The sequence below is a fragment of the Bos indicus x Bos taurus genome, chromosome 2, assembly GCF_003369695.1.
Source record: "Bos indicus x Bos taurus breed Angus x Brahman F1 hybrid chromosome 2, Bos_hybrid_MaternalHap_v2.0, whole genome shotgun sequence".
Lineage (NCBI taxonomy): Eukaryota > Metazoa > Chordata > Mammalia > Artiodactyla > Bovidae > Bos > Bos indicus x Bos taurus.
In genome coordinates, this window is record NC_040077.1 from 133,940,585 (window position 1) to 133,963,507 (window position 22,923).

The following is a 22,923-nucleotide window of genomic DNA, read 5'->3' on the forward strand; positions in this document are numbered from 1 at the left end:
GAGGGTTCTGAGCGGGATCAAGGTCATTGCCTTTGAGGGTGGGTCCCCGTCTGGGTCCCCCAGGGTAGACGGCTCTCATCCTGGGAGGAGGCAGCAGGGGGCCCACCAGGCTGGGACCTCAGCCTGCTTGGCACAGTCCCCAGCCCCTTGGGGAGGCCCACTCTGGCTGCAGAAGCTTTCCTCCCTTCCTGTGAGACTGGTCAGTGCTGGAACTCTCCCCTGGTACAGATTCCTAGGTCCCCAGAGAGGTGAAAGAGGCACCCAGTGGGTGCGTTGATATTTACTTTACCAGGCAGATCACCGCGTGTCATTCCAGTAAAAAGGGTGAGGGTGAGTCAACCCAGCTTCTGGTCCTCACGTCGCCGCTAAGCTTCTGTGACCCCAGGGCGAGCTGCTCAGGGCCTCTGTCTCCCAGCTGTAGTACGGGTTGACGTTTGAGACTCAGCATACCTTTCTGAAGGCTTCCCAGGTGGCGCTAGTGATCAAGAACCTGCCTGCCAACGCAGGAGGCGTAAGAGATGCAGGTACGATCCCTGGGTTGGGAAGATCCCCTGGAGGAGGGCGTGGCAACCCACTCCAGTATTCTTGCCTGGAGAGCCCCATGAACAGAGAAGCCTGGCGGGCTGCGATCCATGGGGTCGTGACTTGCATGCTTGCGTACCGTTCGAAGGCATGCACACACGTCTGCTTTAGCTGGAAGGGGGTGGTCGTTCCTTTGGAGGGGGTAAGGGATGGGCCTTACGTGGCACCCAGCGGCTCTGGAGGGCGTGCCTGCCCCCTCCTTCCTCCTAACCTTTTCTGTTAGGTTGCTTCTGTCCCTGAGGCTGCCCTGGCCATGGGAGACGGTGGTTCTCTGCTGGCATCCCCAGAGGATCCCCAGAGGGGGGAGGCTGTATCCTCCCACTCCATGTGAGGGGAGGGAGATGTGCGTTAAGAGGATGGAATTTCCAGCCCGGTCCCTGCTTACCCATAGCTGCGTGCTTCTGGGCCCGGCCCCCTCCCGCCCCGAGGCTCCGCCTTGCTCTGTTTATGAAATGAGTATGGAGCGCCTGTCTTGGAAGGCTGTGGTGGGCACCGATTGACACAGCCTTGTAAGAATCTGAGTTCCATAACTGTAGGTTCCTCTCCCTTTGTTCCCATCTTTCTTCTTCACTCCCCTCTCCTTTGGCTGGCATGATTTAAAGGCACAGGGTGACCTTGGGGGGAAGGACCACATGATATCTTTTATCTATTACTAAAGGATGGAGATTAATGTTAGCATCTTGTGCCAAGTGAGTGGTAATGACAGGTGATATTTATTGAGCACGTACTATATGCCAGACTTTTTTTTCCCTAAGTACTTTATATGCGCCGTCTCATTCAGCCCCAAGAGCTGAGTAGGTTATGAGTCTCATTTAGAGACAGGCCACCCAATCACAAAGACGTTTTTTATAAAATAGCCTGAGGCCACCCAGCTAGTCAACAGCTTTTCAAGACAAAATTTGAGTCCAGGAGAGTTTGGCTTTAGAGCTCACCTCTTTAAACACCTGCCACAGGGTCCTGCCCTGGACTGACCACCATGAGATCCTTAGAATCTTTAGAAGAGCCACCTGCCTTGGAGGAGTGTCCAGGGAGAAGGAAGGAAGAAGGAAATCCCTGAGTTTCTGGTCTCCACCTGACTGTGCTGGGCTTCTCAGCTACGAGCACAGTATCGGGTGCACCTATCCTAGGTCCAGATCTCACTCCAGGCCTTTATTTCCCTGTGTGGCCTTCAGCGGTCACGTAGCCACTCTAAGCCTGTTTCCTTGCTTGGAAAATGATTCTAATGCTTCCTGTACCTCAAGCTTGTCGTGAAGATCAAACGAGACGATACGTGCAAAGTGCTTGGCACAGCCTTTAGCTGGTAGAGAAGACCCGGTACGTGGTAAATGCCTAAATGTAGGATGTTGATATTTATGCAGATTCTTACGTGTGGAACTGTTGCTGTTTAATCTGTTGCGCACATCCATGTGTGTGCATGTGAGCTGAGTTGCCTCAGTCGTGTCTGACTCTTTTCGACCCTGTGGACTGTAGCCTGCCAGGCGCCTCTGTCCATGTGATTTCGCAGGCAGGAATACTGGAGTGGGTTGTCGTGCTCTCCTCCAGGGGATCTTCCCAACCCAAGGATTGAACCCGCGTCTCTTACGTCTCCTGCATTGATAGGAGGGTTCTTTGCATCTAGCGTCAGCTTTACGGGGCATAATTATCCCCATTTTATAGTTGAAGAGCTGAGTTCAGATGGCTTCAGCCACTTGCTGAAGATGCTGCAGTGGGAATGTGGTTGAGCTGCTGTCCGAGTCCTCAGAGACTTTCAACTCCAAAGCCTTTCAAAACCCTGGCTGTCACAGGGGAAGGACAGTCCCTGTGGTCAGAGAAGGAGGGTCTCTGGGGGAGGTTGTTTGAGAAGGTGAGGGTAGGGATGCGCGATTAGGGAAGGGCTCTTCCAAAAAGGTGTTTGTCTGTGGCCCTGGGGTTCCAGATCCACGGAGGAAGGGGCAGGAGGGAATGGGAGCCTGGGGTGGGGACAGCCCACCTGGGGCAGAGGAGAGGGGGCGGAGGGAGCAAAGGAGAGGTGGGGGAGGTGGCCTCCACAAAGCTCAGCCCCAGGGCCAGGTGCAGCTGTGTGTGCTGACATTCAGGCCTGTCGCTGGCGATCGGGCCGTTTGGAAAAAATGCGTGTATTTTGCACATCCATTTCCTTCCACACATCACTCAGGACTGTCTTCCCTGGAGGAGACCAAGGGCGTAATAGCTGACATAATAGCTTAAGTGCTTTTGGAAAACTCCCCAGCTCTGGGCTGGTCTGCGGCTCAGCCGCCCCCACTGGGTGTCAGGGCTAGTCTCTTTTGCTCTGCCTGTCTCTCTCTTTCTCTCTCTCTTCTGTCTCTTGTTTCATTTCTATCTACTTCTCCCTCATTCAGCACTTAAGCTCGTTCCGTCCGGTTCTTGATCTCTGTTTCACAGGAGCCCAGTTGGACTGGAGAGTTCCTTTTTTCAGAATCACTCCCTGCAGGGACCCTATTCTCTGTCCCACCACCCCCATCCACAAATTCCTCCTGGACCCTCCTGTCTCTCTAGGATGTCCGATCCCAGGGTGGGCCTGACGCCCCGGACCCTGAACAGCTCTTTGGCTGGTTCCCCCCTTTCCGCTCTCTTTCCCCTTCCTCCCCTCTCCAAGCCAGCGCATCCTTGGCTCCTCTCTCTGCTCTTCCTAGACTCCCCCCACCCTTCTCTCCCTCCACCCACCTTCTTATCACTCAGGACCATCCCTGTCTCCCTTTCCTTTCCACCAGCAGCATCAGGGCTCCTGAGAAAGTCGGCCTCCACACCAGCCTTCCCGTCTCTGCCTCCATCCCAGAAACATACGGGTGAGCATCCAGCTTTAGGGGTCACCGGGGCGGTCAGCTCTCCTTCAGGGGCAGAGCGCAGAGACCCTTGTTTTGGGTTTTGTTTTCTCTGCTCTGTGTTCACGTGAGCATTTTATCAAACCTGCAGCCTGTCTGGAGTCAGGACGACAACTCTGAACCAGGGTCCTCATGTAGGAGCCATGGCTCACGGCTCCGGGTCTCCCTTCAGACAGGGTGGCCTTGACCTCGGGTTGGAGGTGGTCACTCGCATCACAGTAGCCCATGGGGTGGGCAGGTCCCCAGATACGCTCCTGCTTGGCCAGGGTAGAATCAGGAAGGATGGTCTCTGGCACCACGAGGCGGGGCAGGGCAGAGGAGCAGTGTGACTCCCCTTGGGGGTGCTGTGGGCCCCGAGGTACCCCAAGGCTGAGAAGATGCTGACTCCAGACCTGACTCCTCTCGCAGGCATGTGGGCAGAGAGGCCACCAGTACCACCTCCCCGGAACCTCCTCCCCGGAAGGGGCAGCTCCGGCAAAGTGTCATGTGCCACCCCCCACTTCCTGTGACCTAGTGATGGGGAACCCCAGCTTCCACGTTCTTGTTGATGAGCCTGACTCGAGCGCTAGGCTGATGGGAGGAGGAGGACTGACCCCCTGGCTGATGCGCTAGGAAGGGCGCTGGCCCCCTCAAGGCCCAGCAGGGGTCTCTGCACCAACCGACAGCTGGACCCACTGACCTGGAGCCAAACTGGGAAGGTGGCAGAATTGACTCTGATGCTCCTTCCTCTCCCTCAAGGCCTGGCCACCAGGTCACCGCCTCCTGGAAGCGCCCCCGGACCTACCGGGGGGACAGCCTTGCACCCCTTCTGTGACCCTCTTGCACTCTGATGTTTTTGTTCTAACACTTGTCACGTGGCATCTCAGTTCCTCTTTTCCTGGAGTCTGTGTTCTGCAGGGACTCGGTGCTCTTTATGGCAGGATCTGCCCAGCTTGTTTTGGGGTTTCCCCTGCCTGGCGTGCAGCCAGACCGGAGGGGTGTCAGAGTCTGTCAAATGAGTGAGTAGCCAGGTAGACAAATAAAGGAAGGATCTGTCTCCCTGTCAGGCTGGGCTTGACGTCACCCATCCTACCTTGCATCCTTGCAGTCCTGGGTCGGACAAATCACCCTTTCCAGCCTGCTCAGGGCTCGGTGTCCTCAAACTCAGAGCCCAGAGCAGATGGCCGCCCCGTCCCTGCAGACGGTTGGCCTCCCGGATGACTCTCTCTGGGCGTGTCCCCTCCCACTTTACGTGGCTCGTTCACTTGCTGCTGAGATGCTGATGCATTTTAAGGGCCGTGGAACCCAGCGCCAGAGCTGTTAATAGGGCAAAGTGATTCCAATTTCATGCCTACATGGGCTTCCCTCTATTAAGGTAAAAAGAAGGAACAAATCTTGTTTTATTCCTTCCAGAAAACAGGCAAAGGCATTGTGCAGCACTGGCTTAGGTAGGATTGCTGGCAGGCAGCAGGGGTGGCGGCAGGCGGCTCGTGTGAGACAGAGCGGGGCTTTGGGGAAGAAGGAAGAAGGCTGAGGGGCAGGTGGTGCTGTGCGGTGGTCGCTGCCGAGCTGGCCTGGGTGTTGACACTGATGGATCTGAGAGACCTTTCAACACTCGACAATCAACTTCTTTGCTGTTGCGGGCAAGATGCAGGCAGGCAAATATGTATTGTGTGAATGGATCATTTAGTTGTCACACTTTTAAAAGAGAACTTGCCGTGAGGAGACATTTGGGCTTCCCCGTTGAAATGAGAGTATGTGACGTGGTGGATGGGAAACCAAGATTCTAGAATGTCAGGTTCAGAGTGTGGCGCTGGGGTCGATTGTGAACACAGCCCTGCTTCTGCCTCCTGACCTGTATGCACACACTATGCTGGATGGTTCTGCAGTTCTCACCCAAAAGTGGAATCGATTACGCCATCCCTTAAATCCAGGCTGGTCTTATAGCTCATGTTGGCCAAAAAATCCCAAAGAACAATGCAGTGGAAATGGCAGAGCGCACATCCCCCAGGTCAGTGGGATGTGATAGGTGTGGTCTCTGCCCCCGTGGGCTTCACCTGTGGCTCAGTCGGTGAAGAGTCTGCCTGCAGTGCAGGAGATGCAGGTTCCATCCCTGGGTTGGGCAGATCCCCTGGAGAAGGACACGGCAGCCCACTCCAGTAGTCCTGCCTGGGAAATCCCACGGGCAGAGGAGCCTGGTGGGCTACAGTCCATGCAGTCGCAAGAGTCAGACACGGCTGAGCAACTAAACCCTACCACCATGCCACTGCGAGCGAGGCCCGAGCCTGGAAAACATCCTGGGTGGCTGTGCCAGTTTCCTATCCACCAACTTGGAGGCTCAAAACAAGGCAAATTTATCCTCTTAAGAGAGTCCTGGATGTGGGAAGTCTGAGATGAGCTGGACAGAGGGAAACTGTTGGCGGGCTGGTTCCTTCTGGAGGCTCAAGGGGGAGTGTTTCCCCGCCTGTTCCAGCCTCGAGGCTGCCTGGATTCCTTGGCTCATGGCCCCTTCCCGGCATCATGACGACCTCTTGCTTCTGTCATCACAGCTCCCCTACTTGCTGCTTTCTTGTCTCCCTCTTATAAGGAACCCCTTGTGATTGGACCCACTTGGATAATCCAGGACAATCTTCCCAGTTAATCCTAAGATCCCTCAGTTAATCACATTGGCCAAAATCCCTTTTGTCACATAAGGTAACATATTCACAGGTCCTTGGGGTTAGAATGTGAGCATCTTAGGAGACTCACAGACTTAGAAAACGAACTTATGGTTGCCGGGGCGGGGGGTGGGGAACGGGATGGTTAGGGGGTTTGGGATGGACGTGGACACACTGCTGTCTTTAAAATGGATAACCAACAAGGACCTATGGTACAGCACACGTCATGTGGCAGCGTGGATGGGAGGAGCTCTGGGGGTGCGTGCTGCTGCTGCTAAGTCGCTTCAGTCGTGTCCGACTCTGTGCGACCCCATAGATGACAGCCCACCAGGCTTCCCCGTCCCTGGGATTCTCCAGGCAAGAACATTGGAGTGGGTTGCCATTTCCTTCTCCAATGCATGAAAGTGAAAAGTGAAAGTGAAGTAGCTCAGTTGTGTCCGACCCTTAGTGACCCCATGGACTGCAGCCCACCAGGCTCCTCCGCCCATGGAATTTTCCAGGCAGGAGCACTGGGGGTGTGTGGATACATGTATAGGTATGTCTGAGTCCCTTTGGTGTTCACCTGAAACTGTCATAGCGTTGTTAATCAGCTATACCCCAAGACAAAATGAAAAGTTTATAAAAAAACTTTAAAAAGAGCATGAACGTCCTTGCAGGGTATCACTCTGTGCGCCGCTCTCATCCTCCAGCCCTCTCCTCTGCCGTGCAGATTCCAGAAGCCGCATGTTGCAGAGGACTGCCCAGACTGCCCTGGGCTTTTCATGAGCCCCAAATAAATTTTTATTGTGTTAATCAAGTAAGATTCTGGGGTCAGTGTGTTACTGCAGCCCAGCTTCTCCTGGCCGAATAACACACGCTTCCAGGTCTCTCCTTGGTGACTCTCAGGTCTGGGCCGTGGCTCAGAGAGGCCACCCTCCCCCAGACACTCTCGGTCCTTCCCTCCAACAGCTGAATGGCTTGGCAAACCGTCTAGTAGCAGAGTAAGAAGTTCTGGAGCCTCTACCACGGACTTACCTGTGACCCTGATGACGCTGGCCTTGGCCATGTGACTTACTCTGGCTGAAGAGAGTGGACACGATAGGCAGAGGCGGTGACTGTACTTGCCTGGCTTGCATTTTTTTTCATGAGCTTTGATGATCCACCATAAGAGGATCAGCCACCACCTCCCTAGCCTGGGCCCCAGGGAGGAGACCCAAGTCCAACCCCAAGCCTGGAATCCAGCCCAGACAGCCTCTTTCCTGAAGCAGGGCTGCCCAGCTGAGTGCGGACTGCTGTGCTGTGCTCAGTCCTGTCTGACTCTTTGTGACCCCATGGACTGTAGCCCACCAGGGTCCTTGGTCCATGGCGTTTTCCAGGCAAGAATACTGCTGTGGGTTGCCATTTCCTCCTCCAGAATCCAGACTAGATGAGCTGAACCACTTCATCCTGAACATGAACATAATTATTTAGTTCAGTTCAGTTCAGTCACTCAGTCGTGTCCGACTCTTTGCGACCCCATGAATTGTAGTATGCTAGGCCTCCCTGTCCATCGCCAACTCCCGGAGTTCACCCAAACTCACATCCGTCGAGTCGGTAATGCCATACAGCCATCTCATCCTCTATTGTCCCCTTCTCCTCCTGCCCCCAATCCCTCCCAGCATCAGAGTCTTTTCCAATGAGTCAACTCTTTGCATGAGGTGGCCAAAGTACTGGAGTTTCAGCTTTAGCATCATTCCTTCCAAAGAAATCCCAGGGCTGATCTCCTTCAGAATGGACTGGTTGGATCTCCTTGCAGTCCAAGGGACTCTCAAGAGTCTTCTCCAACACCACAGTTCAAAAGCATCAATTCTTCGGTGCTCAGCCTTCTTCACAGTCCAACTCTCACATCCATACATGACTACTGGAAAAACCATAGCCTTGACTAGACGGACCTTTGTTGGCAAAGTAATGTCTCTGCTTTTGAATATGCTATCTAGGTTGGTTATAACTTTCCTTCCAAAGAGTAAGTGCCTTTTAATTTCATGGCTACAGTCACCATCTGCAGTGATTTTGGAGCCCCCCCCAAAACACATTCTGACACTGTTTCCACTGGAGAAGGGAATGGAAAACCAGTATTCTTGCCTTGAGAACATAATTAGTAATGCCTGTTATTTCATGCCTCTGTGATTTGGGTTGCTTTGTTATGTAGGGTCGTTGTGGCAAAAGCTGACTATTACACCTGGCCTTGAGGGAGCTTAGATTTCCTGAGTCTCTGGCAACCTCCCACGCCTGGATTTGGATGAGACAAGGCACTGCCCTTGCACCCCACCTCCGGGAAAGAGCATGCCGTCTGTCACCCTGTCACTGCCTGACCCAAGGCTGCGTTCTGGGAGGCGCCCTGTTGCTGCTATAGAACATGAAGAATACAGAGCCACAGACGGAGGTGGGGAAAAGTGTTCTATATTAATTAAATTGACCGAAGGAGCCAAGACACGGACAGAAAGAGACTAAGAACAAGACTGGAAATAGTTTAAAAAAGAAAGGAAAACCGGTCGCAGAGATGCCAGTGCCAGATGGAGTGGAGGCCGCGCCTTCACGTCAGCTCCAGGACCACTGTCAGGGCGAGCACCAGGGTGAGCCGGACGCCAGCGGGGCCAGACGCGGAACCTGTGCAGGGGGCGGCGTCAGGGCAGGGGCCCCGCACCGCCTCTCTTGGGGGCGTGGGTGGGTGTGGGCTCTGGGGACCACGGAGCTCCGGAGGGCCCCGGATGAGAGTCTGCACTTCAGCGCTGGGGTCAGCTGGATTCCAGCCCCAGCCCTGCTGTCGGTCCCAGCTGACTATGTGTGATCCCTTCCCTGTCCCAGGCCTGCTGGGCTGAGGCCGGGCTCCCTGGGGGCCCCCAGGACCCTGCAGTGCGGACCAGGAATATGGGGGGATGCATCATGAAATGTGGGGTCAGCTCAGTGCGGGGAGGGGAGGGCTGCAGGCCTGGGAAGGGTATCCGGGCCCCACGGGCTGGTCTCCAGGTCAGGGCCAGCCTGGAGACAGGGGCAGCATTAAGGACCCTGCTGACGCATTGGTCTGTGTGCCCAGCATCCTGCGAAGTGGCCAAGGGCCCCAGACCACAACCCCAGGGTCAGGGTTGAACACATCCTCTTGGGGTCATGGAAGCTGGTCCCAGAAAGACCTGGTCCCTGGAGATCCCTGCTGGCTGCTTAGGGGTACTGGGTCCCCCTTAACGGCTTTAGTGCCCACTCCTGACCTTTGACCCAGACTCTGCCCAACTAGAGGACAATCACGCGCCTAAGGCCTGAGGGAGGGGCAAGCGCAGGCAAAGGGAGCATTTGGGGGACCAGAGCTTTCACGCTAGAAGCTCCAGGGTTGGAGACTTACCATTGGAGTCTTCTGTTCCTCTTGGGATATTCGGGTTTTCTGTCGGGAAGAACAGAAAGAGAAGTAGAGCACGGACAGCATTCAGAACTTGGCAAAGGAGGCCCCTTATCCAGCACCTGCTGAGCGCCCGTCACCACGCCGCTCAGGGCAGGCACACGGCGTCTGCGGGCTGGGAGGTACTGGCCCATTCTACAGATGGAGAGACTGAGGGAGGGGAAGCCGCTTGCCCGGGGTTGCCCCGTCACCGAGTGGGAAATCTGAGATTGGAGCCCAGGGCTCCCGAGCTCCAAAGCTGCTTTTGTCTCCCCCGCAGCGCTCCAGTGCCTCGCTGCGGGCGCCTCCTCGGGGCAAATTTGGGGAACTCAGGCCCCTGCTGCGCCCACCTCGTTGGGACAACCCCACCCATCCCTGGGTAGCCCTCCCGATCCCCTGGTCTGGCGCAGCATACCAAACACGATGAGCCGGGTGTGCGTGTCGGTGGAGCCCAGCGGGTTCTGGGCCATGCAGCGGTACATGGAGCCGTTGAGCTCGGCGGGCACGCGTTCCAGCACCAGCTCCTTCCCGTCAAACTCGGCGCTGCCGTCCAGCAGGCGGCTCCCCACCCGCGTCCACGTGAACATGGGCTCCGGGAAGACCTCGTTCTGTTGGCCAGAGCAGGGGAGGGCGGAGTCACAGGAGGACCCTTCCTGCCAGAGCGGGAAGGGGGCCAGAGGTAGGGCCTGGTGGGGCGCGGGGAACACATTCTCATCGACGGGTTGGGATCGGCTGCCCGGAACCTTGGGAAGAAGAGGATTCTAGGGCTGAAAAGAAGGTCGAGACCACGTGCCGCGCGTGCTCTGAGCTGCAGATGGGCGGGCAAAGCCGACTCTGCCGTCAGGCAGATTCGGAGACTGGGGCCCGCTGGCAGTGCTGGAAGTCAAGGGGAGGGAAGCTGGGGCCCCGCCCACCTCCCGCTCCCTCCCAGCAGATCAGAGCCAGGCTGACCTGAAACCCGTGGACCAGGATCCTCACGGTGTCCCCGACCCGGGCTCTGCTAGGCGTCATCATGATTTTGGGTCCTTTGGGGGCAACTGTAAAGGAGGAAAAGGCCGGGTCAGAGGGCTGTGTGTTTGCGCGGGGGAGAGGGGACTCGGCAAGGAAAGGAGGGGCGGAGGAACGGAAGACAAGGCTCCCATCCAGTGCGCTCACTCACACACAGTTCCCGAGTCCCGGCTGAGAACTGGGGACTTAATGGCACCCAGAACACACCCCCTGCCCTGGTGGGGTTCACTCTCAGTGCGGGCAGAACACAAGCACCAGCCGGTGTGACAAGACGTCAGATCAGAGACGCCCTGGGGACGGGGAGTCGGGGATGCCCCAGGGAGGTGCCACCTGGAGATGACTCAGCAGCAAACAGGGAGGAGCCTGCTCCAGCAGCCAGTACTGCTAGAAACTCAAACTCCTATGAGCACTCAACGCTTGTGAGGGGGGTCTTGCCGTGTCGTCCCCATTGTACAGCTGAGTTAACTGAGGCGCAGGGGAAGCAATTTGCCAAAGGTCACACCATGAGCAAGCACCAGGGCCAAACGTCGCGGCTCGTCATTCCTGCCCCAGAGCACTTCCTTCCAGGTTAGTCTGACCCACGATTTTTTTTTTTTTTTTTTTCCTAGAATCTCTGGATTGGAGGTGAGGGGAAGGTACCAAAATATGAGGGGAGCCGTCTCCTTCCTTGGGCCTGGTCTGTGTCCTGATTCTCTTCCCCATCTGGCATCACTTCTTTCAAGCCCCTTAACGTCTCTGAACTTGGGAGACACGGCGCCCAAGGCGGGCCTAGAGACTATCAGGGGAGGAAGAGCCACGGAGATCACCGGGTTCTTCCTCCCAGGTCTCAGACCGGGAAACCGAAGCCCAGGGGTTCAGTGCAGTCCAGTCGCTCAGCCGTGTCTGACTCTCTGCAACCCCATGAACTGCAGGATGCCAGGCCTCCCTGTCCATCACCAACTCACGGAGTTTACCCAAACCCATGTCCATTGAGTCAGTGATGCCATCCAACTATTTCATCTTCTGTCATCCCCTTCTCCTCCTGCCCTCCTCAATCTTTCCCAGCATCAGGATCTTTTCATTGAGTCAGTTCTTCACATCAGGTGGCCAAAGGATTGGAGTTTCCACTTCAACATCAGTCCTTTCAATGAACACTCAGGACTGATCTTCTTTAGGAGGACTGGTTGCATCTCCTTGCAGTCCAAGGGACTCTCAAGAGTCTTCTCCAACACCACAGTTCAAAAGCATCAATTCTTCAGTGCTCAGCTTTCTTTATAGTCCAACTCTCACATCCATACATGACCACTGGAAAAACCATAGCCCACGGGTAACGAAGGGGTTTATCCAAGGTCACCCACAGAGCCAGTTTCTCCTCCCGTGGCTTTCAGACCAAGCTTCTGTCTGCCAGATCCTTCCATCACTCACTCGTTCATCCAGCAAGGAATTACTGAGCCAGCTGCTCGGCAGGGCTGGGGACACGGTGGTGATGGAGGCGTGTGCCTGCTGACACGGGGCTCACACTTTGGTAGGGGAGACATTCGACACAAAGTAAGTAGGTGAACAAGAGCTTATCAGAGAGCCATAGCATCGTGGAGACTCGGACCAGTGGGGAGTCAGGGTCTGAGTATCTCCTCCTCTGAGCTGCTATGTCAGCTGAGAGGAAGCTCCCAGAAAGTGTTCCAGGTGGAGGGAACAGCTAGGTCGTGGCGCTGAGGTTGAAGGTCGGGGGTAATGGGGGTGTGGGCTGGGCCAGACCCTGCAGATTTCTGGGCCAGGGAAAGAGGTAGGCTTTAGATCGGACTGCCTTGCTCGTGTGCCTCTCTCCATGAGCACCTTCCAGGGGTGGCAGCAGGAGAAGAGCTTTGTCACCAGGCTCTGGGGCTGCCCCGGGATTTCCTCATCGGCCCCACCAGCTCCGGAAACCTCTCTTTCCCACTCAGAGCTCTCAGAGAAGAACTCAGAGCAGCTGGCGGACGCGAGTGATCTCCCAGGCACTGCCAATTTCGTTCTCTGAGAATGACACCAAAGGACTGTTAATTAAATCAAGAGCAAGACATCTGAAGGGCCTCGTGGGGAAGAGAGACGCGTCAGGAGGAAGAGCGGGCCCGCGCCAGGGGACGGAGCGATGGGGGAGACGGGGGCGGTTCCCACTGCTGCGTCCACCACGAGGAGAGGAGTCCCTGTGCGCCCCGGACCAGTCCCTTCCCCCGTTTCCCCAAATGCAGGATGGGAACAGCCACGACCACCCTTGCCCGCCCACCACGCTGGGCTGTTAGGAGTGCTGGGAGACGGTGTGGGTTTGAGGCATTTGTCCAGCACATCCTGAGTGCCAGGCATTCCGTTAAGCAACTTGGGATGCATGATCTCATTTAAACCTCCAGCGTCTTGAGATTGTCCTCATAAGGCAAGGACGGCTTAGGGGAGCCGAGTCACTTTCTCGCCTTTTTCATGAACTTCAAGCGCGGTCAAGGTCCCTTTGCAGGTGAGGAGCGTTGCGGGCGAAGGTCTCTCTCCTTGTCCTGCACGGGCGGCACCGTCCCGCTGCAGCCAGCAGGGGGCATAGAAGAGCTCCCCCCCCTCCCCCGCCCCCCACTGCCCGGTGAGCAGAAGGAGCAGACAGCTCCTGGGTCAGACTCCCAACTGCCGGCTTTTCTACAGGCCCCGCCCACCCGCTTCAGGCCGGCCTGGGCTTCCGGGCCCCCAGGAGAGGGAGCTCACATTTATCAGGCGCCTGACACGCACTAGACTCCGTTCTAGGACCGTCCCCAGCCCTCGCCCTCATCCTGATGCTTACGAAGCAAGTTGCCATGAAACTCATTCTGCAGGTTACGTAACTGGCTCCCAGGAGGTCAGACAGCGAAGACCTGGCCGGAGCAGGACCTGAGCGTGCATCGGTCTTTAGAGGGGCGCTCAGAGCCCGGGAAGCTGCTTGCATGTGGGCAGCCAGACCCCTCCCCTGCTGTGCTGCGTTCCCGGGTGGAGCCAACCCTGAGGGGCATGGGGTGGGTAGGTGAGGGGTCTGCTCTGCCCTCATACGTCCGGGCCTGACCCTGGCAGCTGCCAGCCAGTGAGAGCCTTGGTGGCAGGCAGCCCCTCTGACCTGCAGCAGGAGCTGCTGGGAGGCCAGCGGCCACCACCCACACCCTTCCACCGCACGCTGACGCCCTTCAGCAGCTCCTGACAGGCTGGTCCTGGGCCCGCTCTCCTGCCCCTAGAGCTCATCGCTGAAAAGACCCACAGGAAGGTTCTCTGTCCCTGAGATTTCCTTCCTCTCAATTCCTGGACATGTGGAAAGAGTGGGAGTCTGGAGACCCAGGACTGAGGCCTGTCTTCCAGTCCCTGGTTACGTGATTTGCATGAGTCGGTTCAGCTTGTTGGGCCTCAGTTTTCTCCCCTGTACATGGGGAGAATAGGCCACTCCCCAACTCTTGGAGAAACTGTTCTGAAAATGACAGTGAGTGGGAGGGACGAGACAGAGATGTGAAATGGTGTGCATCTGCTCAGGGGCGTGCACGAGATCCCGGTTTTATAACTGCTGTCTTTACTCCCTCAGCGTTGTGCTGCAATACTAGCCTTGTGAAATCTCGTGGAAAAGCTCTTCTAGGCCCTTCACTGTGGGAGTTCTGGGTCTTCACGAAGACAGTCATCTACTCACTCACCCACCTACTCATCCACCCACTTACTCATCCATCCATCCATCCATCCCTCCAGCCTTCCAAGCATTCATTCTGTCCATCCCTCCATCCACTCATCACTCCATCCTATTATTCATCCCCTCACCATGTCCCCCATGCATCCATTTATCCATCCATCATCTGTCCAGATACCTACCCATAAACCTGCTAATCCGCTCACCCACCCACTCATTCACTCATGTGCTGTATCTGGTTCTTTACTGGACACCTAATCCGTATTGGCCACTATGCAGGGCAATGTTGGGGACACAATAATGAATAAGAACAGTAGCCTGTATTCACTGAATCCTTACTCTGTCACTATGGGAAGCACTTCGGATGCACCACCTTGTTTAATCTTCACTGAGCCCTGTACCATGTGAATAAGACCCTATCCACATTCAGCTTAAATTCCAGTGGAAGATCCAGGCAATAAGAAAACATATCATATACTTGCATGCATGCATACTCAGTCATGCCTATCTCTTTGCAACCCCATGGACTGTAGCCCCTCAGGCTCCTCTGTCCATGGGATTCTCCAGGCAAGAATAGTGGAGTGGGTTGCCATGCCCTCCTCCAGGGGATCTTCTTGGCCCAAGGATCAATCCCCCCTCATCTCTTGCATCTCCTTGCACTGGTAAGTGGATTCTTTTTACCACTGAGCCACCTGGGAAGCCTCTCATACACTTGCAGATGGAGATAAATGCAATGCCAGAAAACAAGCAAGGGAAGTATTTCGAGGGGGGCCAAGACGAGACCGGGAAAGAGAGTTCAAGTGAAGAGCCTTTGGGTAGAAAATGTGAGCAGAGACCTGAGTGAAGGAGGGGTTCAGATTATCTGGTTATTCCAGGCAGAAAGGAAGGACAGTGCAAAGTCATGGCGGTGGGCTGAGCTGGGCATGCTCAGGGAAGGGTAAGGAGAACCCTGTGGCAGGAGCAGATGGAGCAGAGGAGAGCGTGAAAGATGAGCTCCGTGGGGGTGCAAGTTTACACAGGATGCAGTCTGTTTTGGGTTGCTTTGTTTGACTTTCATATATTCTTAAATTGTGATGAAGCTCGCAGAAGGGAAATGCGCTGTTCTTAAGAACACAATTTGATAAACCCTACTCCATGTGAACACCTGTGTAACCACTCTCCCGGTCAAATTCGAGAACGTTCCCATCCCCCCCAGAGGTCCCCCGAGACCTCCTCCCAGTCCGTCTCCACCGTCCACAGGTAAACGCTGCTCTGATTCCTGTCCTCAGAGGTCGCTTCACAGGTAAACGCTGCTCTGATTCCTGTCCTCAGAGGTCGCTTCACAGGTAAACGCTGCTCTGATTCCTGTCCTCAGAGGTCGCTTCTGTGTCCTAGCAGCTCACACAAACGGAATCGTGCGGGGTGCACGCTACCGCACAGTGTTCTGAGCTTCACCCACGATGTTGGTGTCTTAGGAGTTTACTCGTCTGTGTTGATGAGAAGTGAACACCCAGGTCTTTGTGGGTGTTCAGTCGTGGGTGACTCTGAGACCCCGTGGACTGTAGCCCGCCAGGCTCCTCTGTCCATGGGATTCTCCAGGCAGGAGTACTGGAGTGGGCTTCCATTGAATCCTCCGTGGGCTCTTCCGAACCCAGGGATCGAACCCACGTCTCTTGCGAGTCCTGCACTGGCGTGTGGGTCCTTTACCACCAGCACCACCGGGGAAGCCCCAAGTCTTCGTGGGCGTATGTTTTCCTTTTTCTCGGGCAAGTATTTATGAGTGAGATTGCTGGGTCATAGGCCAGAGAGGAGTCTTCTTATCTTTGTGAGCAGCTACCAGTTTGCAGAGCGGCAGCGCCCTCACACACCCCGCGCGGTGTGAAGGTTCTTACTGTCCCACATCCTTGCCAGCATCTGGTGCTGTCCATCCTTCTACTGCAGGCATTGTAGTCATTGTGAACAGTATCTTCCTTAGGTTTTAGTCTTTATTTCCTTAATGATGTTATTTATATGCCTTTTTATATGCTGATTGGCCATTTGTATATCCTCTCTTTAAAAATTTGTCGTTATTGATCTGTAGTGGTTCTTTATATATTCAGGATATAAATCCCTCATCGTGTATCTGTGTCGAGAGTATTTTCTCTCAGTTTGTAGTTTGCTTCTTCATCTCACCTCATTTCATTTTCTTGAAAGTGTCTTCTTAGGAGCAGAAGATCTGAATTTTGATTAAGTCCAATTCACCAATTTTCAAATTTGCATTTAGTGCTTTTTGTGACCTTTTTAAGACATCCAATGTCACAAAGATATATTCCTGTGTTTTGCCCTAGAAGTTTTTACGATGCTGGGTTTTACATTTAGGTCTGTGACTCATCTCAGATTAATCGTGTGTGTGCAAGGTAGGGGTCGGTCCATCTTTTCCTTAAGTGTACCCAGTAGTTCCAGGCCCACGTGTTAAGAAGAGTTCTGTCTTCCCCCTGAACAGCCTGGGGGGACCTTTGTCAAAAATCCATTGTATGTGCGTCTGTTTCTGGACTGTCTTCTCTTCTATCAATCTGTCTACCATCAAAGTGTTTTGGGTGGGTGTGTACGTGGATTTATATTGTAGATCGGTCAGGGTGGAGGATAGAAAAGGACCCGAGCGGGAGCAGAAAGGCCAGTTTGGGGCTGCTGCACGGATCCAGCGTGAACTGCCAGTGCTTAGATGGGGAGGCTGGACAGGAAACCATGAGGCGGGGTGGTGGTGGGGTCGATTCTGAGGGGGAGCTGCCAGGGAGCTGGGTAAAGGACCCCCTGCAGAGCAGGCGACCCTGACCCAATTCCTGGGTCAGGAAGATCTGCTGGAGAAGGGAGAGGCTACCCACTCCAGTGTTCTTGGGCTTCCTTGGTGGCTCAGGGGTAAAGAATCTGCCTGCAGTATGGGAGACCTGGGTTCGATCCCTGGGTCAGGAAGATCCCCTGGAGAAGGGAAAGTCTACCCACTCCAGTGTTCTGGCCTGGAGAATTCATGGACTGTATAATCCATGGGGTCACAAAGAGTTGGATATGACTGAGTGGCTTTCACTTTCAAGGATGGCTTGGCTGTGGGGTAGGAGGAAAGTGGGGAGAAGTGGGTGACTCCAAGCGTTCTGGTTTGATCAATGGGAAGAAGGTAGTTGCCGTCTCCTGACACGGACTCTAGGAGCACCAGGCCTCTGTCTTCCTGGGGACAGTGGCGTCTGAGCTGAGGGGCATCCCTGGCAGGGGGAATACTACAGTCCATAGGGTCACAGAGTCGGACACGATTGAGGCAGCTTGGTGCGCACACACGCACACTCACAGGCATGCACACACACACGCACACACACACACACACGTGCGTGCACACACACGCACACACACACACACACAAAGGGAAAGCACAGGGAGGCGTACCCCAGCCCTTGCCGGCCTGACCTTTAAAGTCCTGAGCAGCTGATTGGCACGTGTGCCCTGAGGTCATCTCCTGCAGCGTGCTTTCTCCCCGCCATGGCCAGAGTGCAGGATGCCTTGATCGTGTGACACACAGACCCTCACTCAGGACACCTCTGGCTCACACCACCATCCACTGGCCATAGCCACTGGCTCCCTGGCTCCTCACCACAGCCACACCAGTGAGCAGTAGGGCGCAGTGGTTAAGAGCATAGGCTCTGGGGTCAGACCTGGCTGGGTGACCCAAGGAGAGCTGCTCTCAGCCCGGGTCCCCTCACTTATAAAATGGGGATATTGATGGCATCGCTCAGTCGCCTCGTAGGGTCCTGCAAGGAGATCTTGTGGGGAAAGCATCTGGAACAGAGCCCGGTTCCAGGGTACGCCCCACACATACACCAGCTTTTCCCGCTCAGCAGGTCAGGAAACGAGGCTCAGAGTCCCAAAAAGCTTGAGACCCTACCAACTGGCAGTGGTTGAGATGAGACAGGAAGCCAGCCTGAGGGTCTCTTCACTCACACAGCTTATTTGGCCCCTTCCCCTGGGTGGCCCTGCCGGGTCCCCTGATCCCGTGTCCGTCATGTCCACTGCCTGTGAGCGGGCCTTTCTCTTGCTCTGGTGAGGACGATTGGGGGTGCATGTCAAGGTGGCTCCACTTGGAGGCAGGAACCATCTGGAACCTAGGGCCGGGCAGGCAGGTGCTCTAACGTGACTTGGGTGGGCATCAGGAAGATTGGGCACAGCACTGCTCCATCACGGGGATGGAAGCCGGCTGCTCAGAAGCCTCGTCTGCTCTCAACTTTCTCATTCTCTTGGGGTGGGCCAGGGAGCCCTCTCGTGGGAAGCCAAGGCTTTGGCAAGAGAGGCCAGGGGTGGCCTCCACGGATAAAGCCTCCTGATGAGAGGTTGAGGCTGCTCTGACTCCCAGCCTGGAAGTAGACTGTATCTTGCGGACAGGGAGGCTCAAACGCAAGAAAGCACTCTGGGAAGGATGGAGGGTCCAGAGAAAGGGGGGGCGGGGCTGCCTGGCAAAGTGGGAAGGCTGGGAGAGGGGTCTGGGCATGCTCTGCATGGGAGAGACCCTGGCGCCTGACACAGGGCCTGCCCACAGCGGGTGCTCACCGAGTTTCCCTGGCATGAAGAGCAAATAGTACTCACAGGGCAGGTGCTGTGACAGCAGATGCCCGAGGCAGCTCAGCGAGTGGCAGCTGGAGCTGCCCCGCCCCACTCACCTCGGACACCGCACTTCACCTCCCGGGGTCTCAGTTGCCTCCTCTGTATGGGACACTGCTAGCCCTAATCTCATTCAGTGACCACGGGGGTTAACAATCGGGGTATCCGCTGGGTTTGTACGAGGAAAGCGACGGTCTGTGGTATGCAGTAGGTGTTCAGTAAATGCTAGTTAGCCCTTATGGTCATTTTCTGTGTGGGCAAGTGGCCTCTGGGAATCAAAGGGACTTTTTTATGGGTCCTCAGAGAACTAACCCATAGCCAGCAAGGGTGCCCAGCTCTGGGGCTGGTAGGTTCAGTGGCTGGCATGGGGGAAGTGGAGAAGGCACCAACAGAATGGCTGGAAATTCCAGCTCTGCTGCTTATAAGTTTGTGGCTCAAAGGAAGGGATCCCACCAAAGTGAGGCTCGGTTTTGCTCACCTGTAAAATGGGCCTGCACGGTAAACTGCCTGTGAAGGGCGAACGAGAGGACCCTGGCATATGTTCCTGGCGCACAGTAGGTGTGCATGTACACCTTTCTCTTGGTGCCTGGTGCAGAGTTGCTGCTGGGTTTTCTGGTGGGCCACCTGAAAGCAGAGATGCCCTTTGGACACCGCTGCCATCGCCTGCCGCCGCCGCCCGCCCGGCACAGGCTGGGGTCTCAGCTGCCAGCAGTCACTGTTCTCTCTCCCTGTCGTGGGGGGTCTGGGCTGGGGGCTGCGGGTGTTTCCAGGCAACTTCTCAACACTGGGGGAGCTGCAGGGACAAGCCCAGGCTCCTTGGGCTGTGAGTTGAGCTGCTGGGTGCTGAAAGTCAGGTCCAGAGTGTTGTGGGCAGAGGAGACCAGTACAGGGTCATTGAGGCCATCTCCCTGCCCTACCCCACCGCAGTCAATACAGACTCTGGCTTGAAGGGTCTCATATTTCTAGAGAAGATTCCACACGTCGCTTCTCCTGCCGCTACTAAGCTGGGAGATGGATAAGGGGAAATGGATCAGATCTTAGGGAGCTGCTCTGGGGAGAGGCCAAGCTGGTGCTCCGCGGGAAGAGGAAGCAGGTCCCGGCTGGGGACTAGATTCTCAGGCTGAGATGACCCTGGGCTCTGGTTCTCTGGTTGAGCCACTTCCCGTATCCCTGCAGGTGGCAGGGTTTCCGTGGTGCCCAGCCAGAGCGGTGCCCTCCCACAGCGGGTACGTTCCCCGCCCCCCTGCTGACCAAGCTTCCATAACCGCTAGCAGTCCTGACCCTGATCCGACCAGCTTGCGGCCTGCCACGCTCATGATCCGTGCCTGGTAACTCTTCCCTGGGCTTGTGAGTCTCTTATTCAATCGAGAAAACTCCCCTTGTCCCGTCCATGTCCTCATCTTTCCCTGACCTGACTCAGCAACCCTATCTTACGAGTCCCAACTCCTGTGTATCCTTCACTCGCGCAGCAAACTTCCCTGGGACTGGCACCTTCCACCCATCTTCAACCTTGAAAAGCCCCCGTTTCTAACACTGATATAGCAAACTCCCGAGGCTTCCATATTCCTGATCCTGTTGGACCCGACTCCCCAGACCCCCCCATAGCCTCCCATGTCCTCCAACCCAGCTCAGCAAACCTCCCAAAGAGCCTGCCCCTGACCTCCGTGCCCGACCCGAACCCCGGCTTGCTCCGTCTTCTCCCCGTCTCCGGGGTGGCTGGCGGCCCACCGCCCTGTTCTAAGGCTCCCACTGCCCGGCTTTGCAGGGAGGGGGCGCTGCAGAGGGGCTCCCAGCGGGCCTCACCCAGCGTGACCTCGGCCTGCATGGGCATCGACAGAGCTGGGTGCTTGACCTCGCAGCTGAAGAGGGCCTCGTTGTCGATCTGTGGGTTGAGCGTCCAGGTGAGCAGGGCGCGCACCTCCACCGTGCCGTCGCTGCCCGGGCTGTGGCTGTGCCGCAGGAAGTAGACGGGCTCGGAGCTGTGCACCCAGCGGGGGAACTCGCGGCTCACCACCGTCTCCGGGATGCTCTCGGTGGTCGCCTGGATGACGCTGCTGGGATCTGGGGTCAGGCTGCGGGAGGGGCGCTCCGTGGAGGGACGCCCGCCCCGGGTCTCAGCGTCCAGCAGGGACACGGACCTCTGCATCTTGGTCTCATCCAGGTCACGGTGCAGGAGGCTGCGGAAGGGCCTGCTGTCCTGGAGGGGACCAGAGCTGGCCGCCGGCGGCTCCGACAGGGGCACTGCGTCGATGGGCTCCCCGTCTCGCTTGAAATAAACCTGAAATCACAAGGAAGGTGGGGGGAAGGTTTGGCCCCAGTGGCCGGGACCTCCCGAGGGGCTCTCAGAGGGACTGGCTGCAGGAGGCCCCTCCTGCTCCTCGTAGCCTTCTGGATGGACCCCGCTCTGCCCCTCCCCCTCCAGCACCCCTGGCGCTCTGAGGCAGCTCGCGTCAATGGGGACACGCAGGCTCTGGTGGCAGAGGCTGAGCCAATGAGCTTCTTTGAGCCTCAGTTTCCTTAGTTGTAAAGGGAATACTGGGGCTTCCCCAGTGGCTCAGCGGTAGAGAATCCTCCTGCAAGGCAAGAGTCACAGGAGACGCAGGTTCGAGCCCTGGAAGATCTCCTGGAGGAGAAAATGGCAACCCACTCCAGTATTCTTGCCTGGAGAATCCCATGGACAGAGGAGCCTGGCGGGCTGCAGTACATGGGGTCGCACAGGGCTGGACACGACTGAAGCGACTTTAGCACGCACGCCCACAAAGGGAATACGAACACCTACTTCCTGAGGCTGTTGGGTGCTCAGAAACAGTGAGCAAAAACAGGACCCTGGACACAGCCCTTGGCAGCCCTCCCCCAACCCCAGGCTGCAAGGGGGTGGTCCCTGTCCACCTGGAGAGAGCAGGGCAAGAGGGTAGATGGGCACCAGAGAGTAAATGAGATGTCAGAGGAGGAGGAGAGGTGTGTGTGTGTGTGTGGGAGGGCGCTGGTGCAGGATGGGGCGAAAGCCGGCATCCTCGCGCTTTCTCTGCTAATAGGGACTTCGAGTTTTCAGAGGCGGCATTTAATTTAATTTGCTGTCTTTTTATTTTGGTACATACGCCAGAGGCCTGTGGGGATTGGGTGTATATATTTTTTTCAATAAATGAGATAAATAAATCGGTGGGAGGCAGGGAGAGGGGAGGCCAGGAAGCAGCTCTGGGGACGCTGGTGGCGGTGGGGAAAGGGAGATGGAGGTGCCCGGAGGAGGGTGTGGGAGAGTGCATGAAATGTGGGGTGCGCAGAGGCTGTCAGCGTTTATAGCTCCAGCGAAGAATCTCTTATGCACATAATAGCCAGCTTTGGGGGTTTTCTTTCTTTTCCTTTTTTTTTTTTTTTTTTTTGAAAAGTGCTTCAAAAGCAGGTTTGTAATTTATATCAAAGAATTCTTTCAAGTTCTGACGTCCCAGGCAAACATAAGGTGCCTGGAATGCGGGGAGATGAGGATCTCCTGTATATTTGAATTTCGTATTGCTATGTCTTAAATGGCAGGAGCCAGAGGGCTGAAGCAGGGGTGTGGGGTAGGGGAGGTCTTCTGGCAGCCTCGGGACTGTGAGCAGAATTTTTTGTGTGTGTGCTGTGCAGAAAAGGTGTTTTTCTTTGGGGAAAAAGACCAGCTTGTCTCCCTTTAGGGAGGCCAGACCTCCTTATGGGTTCCGAGGAGGAAATCTTGGGACCATGTCCTGCCCTCACTGGTTGCTGGCTTTGAGGCTGCTTTTGGTCTGTGTCCTTGGGGCTGTAAGGTCAGGGGCAGGACCTTATCACAGGCGCACTCTGCTCCCCGCCACGGCCCGCTATGCCTCTGGGCACCTGCTTATTGCCCTGTATCGGTTCGCTTCACACCTGTTTACTCCTGTCCCGTCCTGGGCAGCTGGGTCTCCCTGGGCTACAGCCTGGGGTGAACTGGCCCAGGTCCCAGGATCACCCTCCATGGATCCCACCTGTGAGACAGTCGGGGGTCTGGAAGGAGAACCACTTCCCCACCTGGGACTCAACTCCCCCTGCCCATGGCTCCACTCTGCTCAGTCATGTCCAACACTTTGTGACCCCATGGACTGCAGCCCGCCAGGCTCCTCTGTCCATGGGATTTCCCAGGCAAGAATACTGGAGTGGGTTGCCGTGCCCTCCTCCAGGGGATCTTCCCGACCCAGGGATTGAACCCAGGTCTTCGGCATTGTAGGCGGATTCTTTACCACGTGAGCTACCAGGGAA

The 22,923-nt window shown here is 56.1% G+C and overlaps 1 protein-coding gene across 2 annotated transcripts in view; it reads right to left on the minus strand.

Annotated features, from left to right (window-relative positions):
* Positions 1 to 8,460: 8,460 nt before the first annotated feature.
* Positions 8,461 to 22,923, minus strand: part of IGSF21 (immunoglobin superfamily member 21) — a 279,944-nt gene continuing 265,481 nt past the window's right edge. The window contains exons 6-11 of one of the 2 annotated variants that reach the window (XM_027522157.1): positions 20,687 to 20,953; positions 20,479 to 20,557; positions 10,395 to 10,480; positions 9,859 to 10,051; positions 9,411 to 9,449; positions 8,461 to 8,683 (exon numbers count right to left, since the gene is read on the minus strand). In XM_027522157.1, coding sequence (XP_027377958.1) covers positions 8,610 to 8,683; positions 9,411 to 9,449; positions 9,859 to 10,051; positions 10,395 to 10,480; positions 20,479 to 20,557; positions 20,687 to 20,953 — 738 coding nt within the window. In that variant the 3' untranslated portion in view covers positions 8,461 to 8,609. Of the gene's footprint in view, positions 8,684 to 9,410; positions 9,450 to 9,858; positions 10,052 to 10,394; positions 10,481 to 20,478; positions 20,954 to 22,923 lie in introns of both variants that reach the window. The other variant, XM_027522155.1, reaches the window with a different exon arrangement.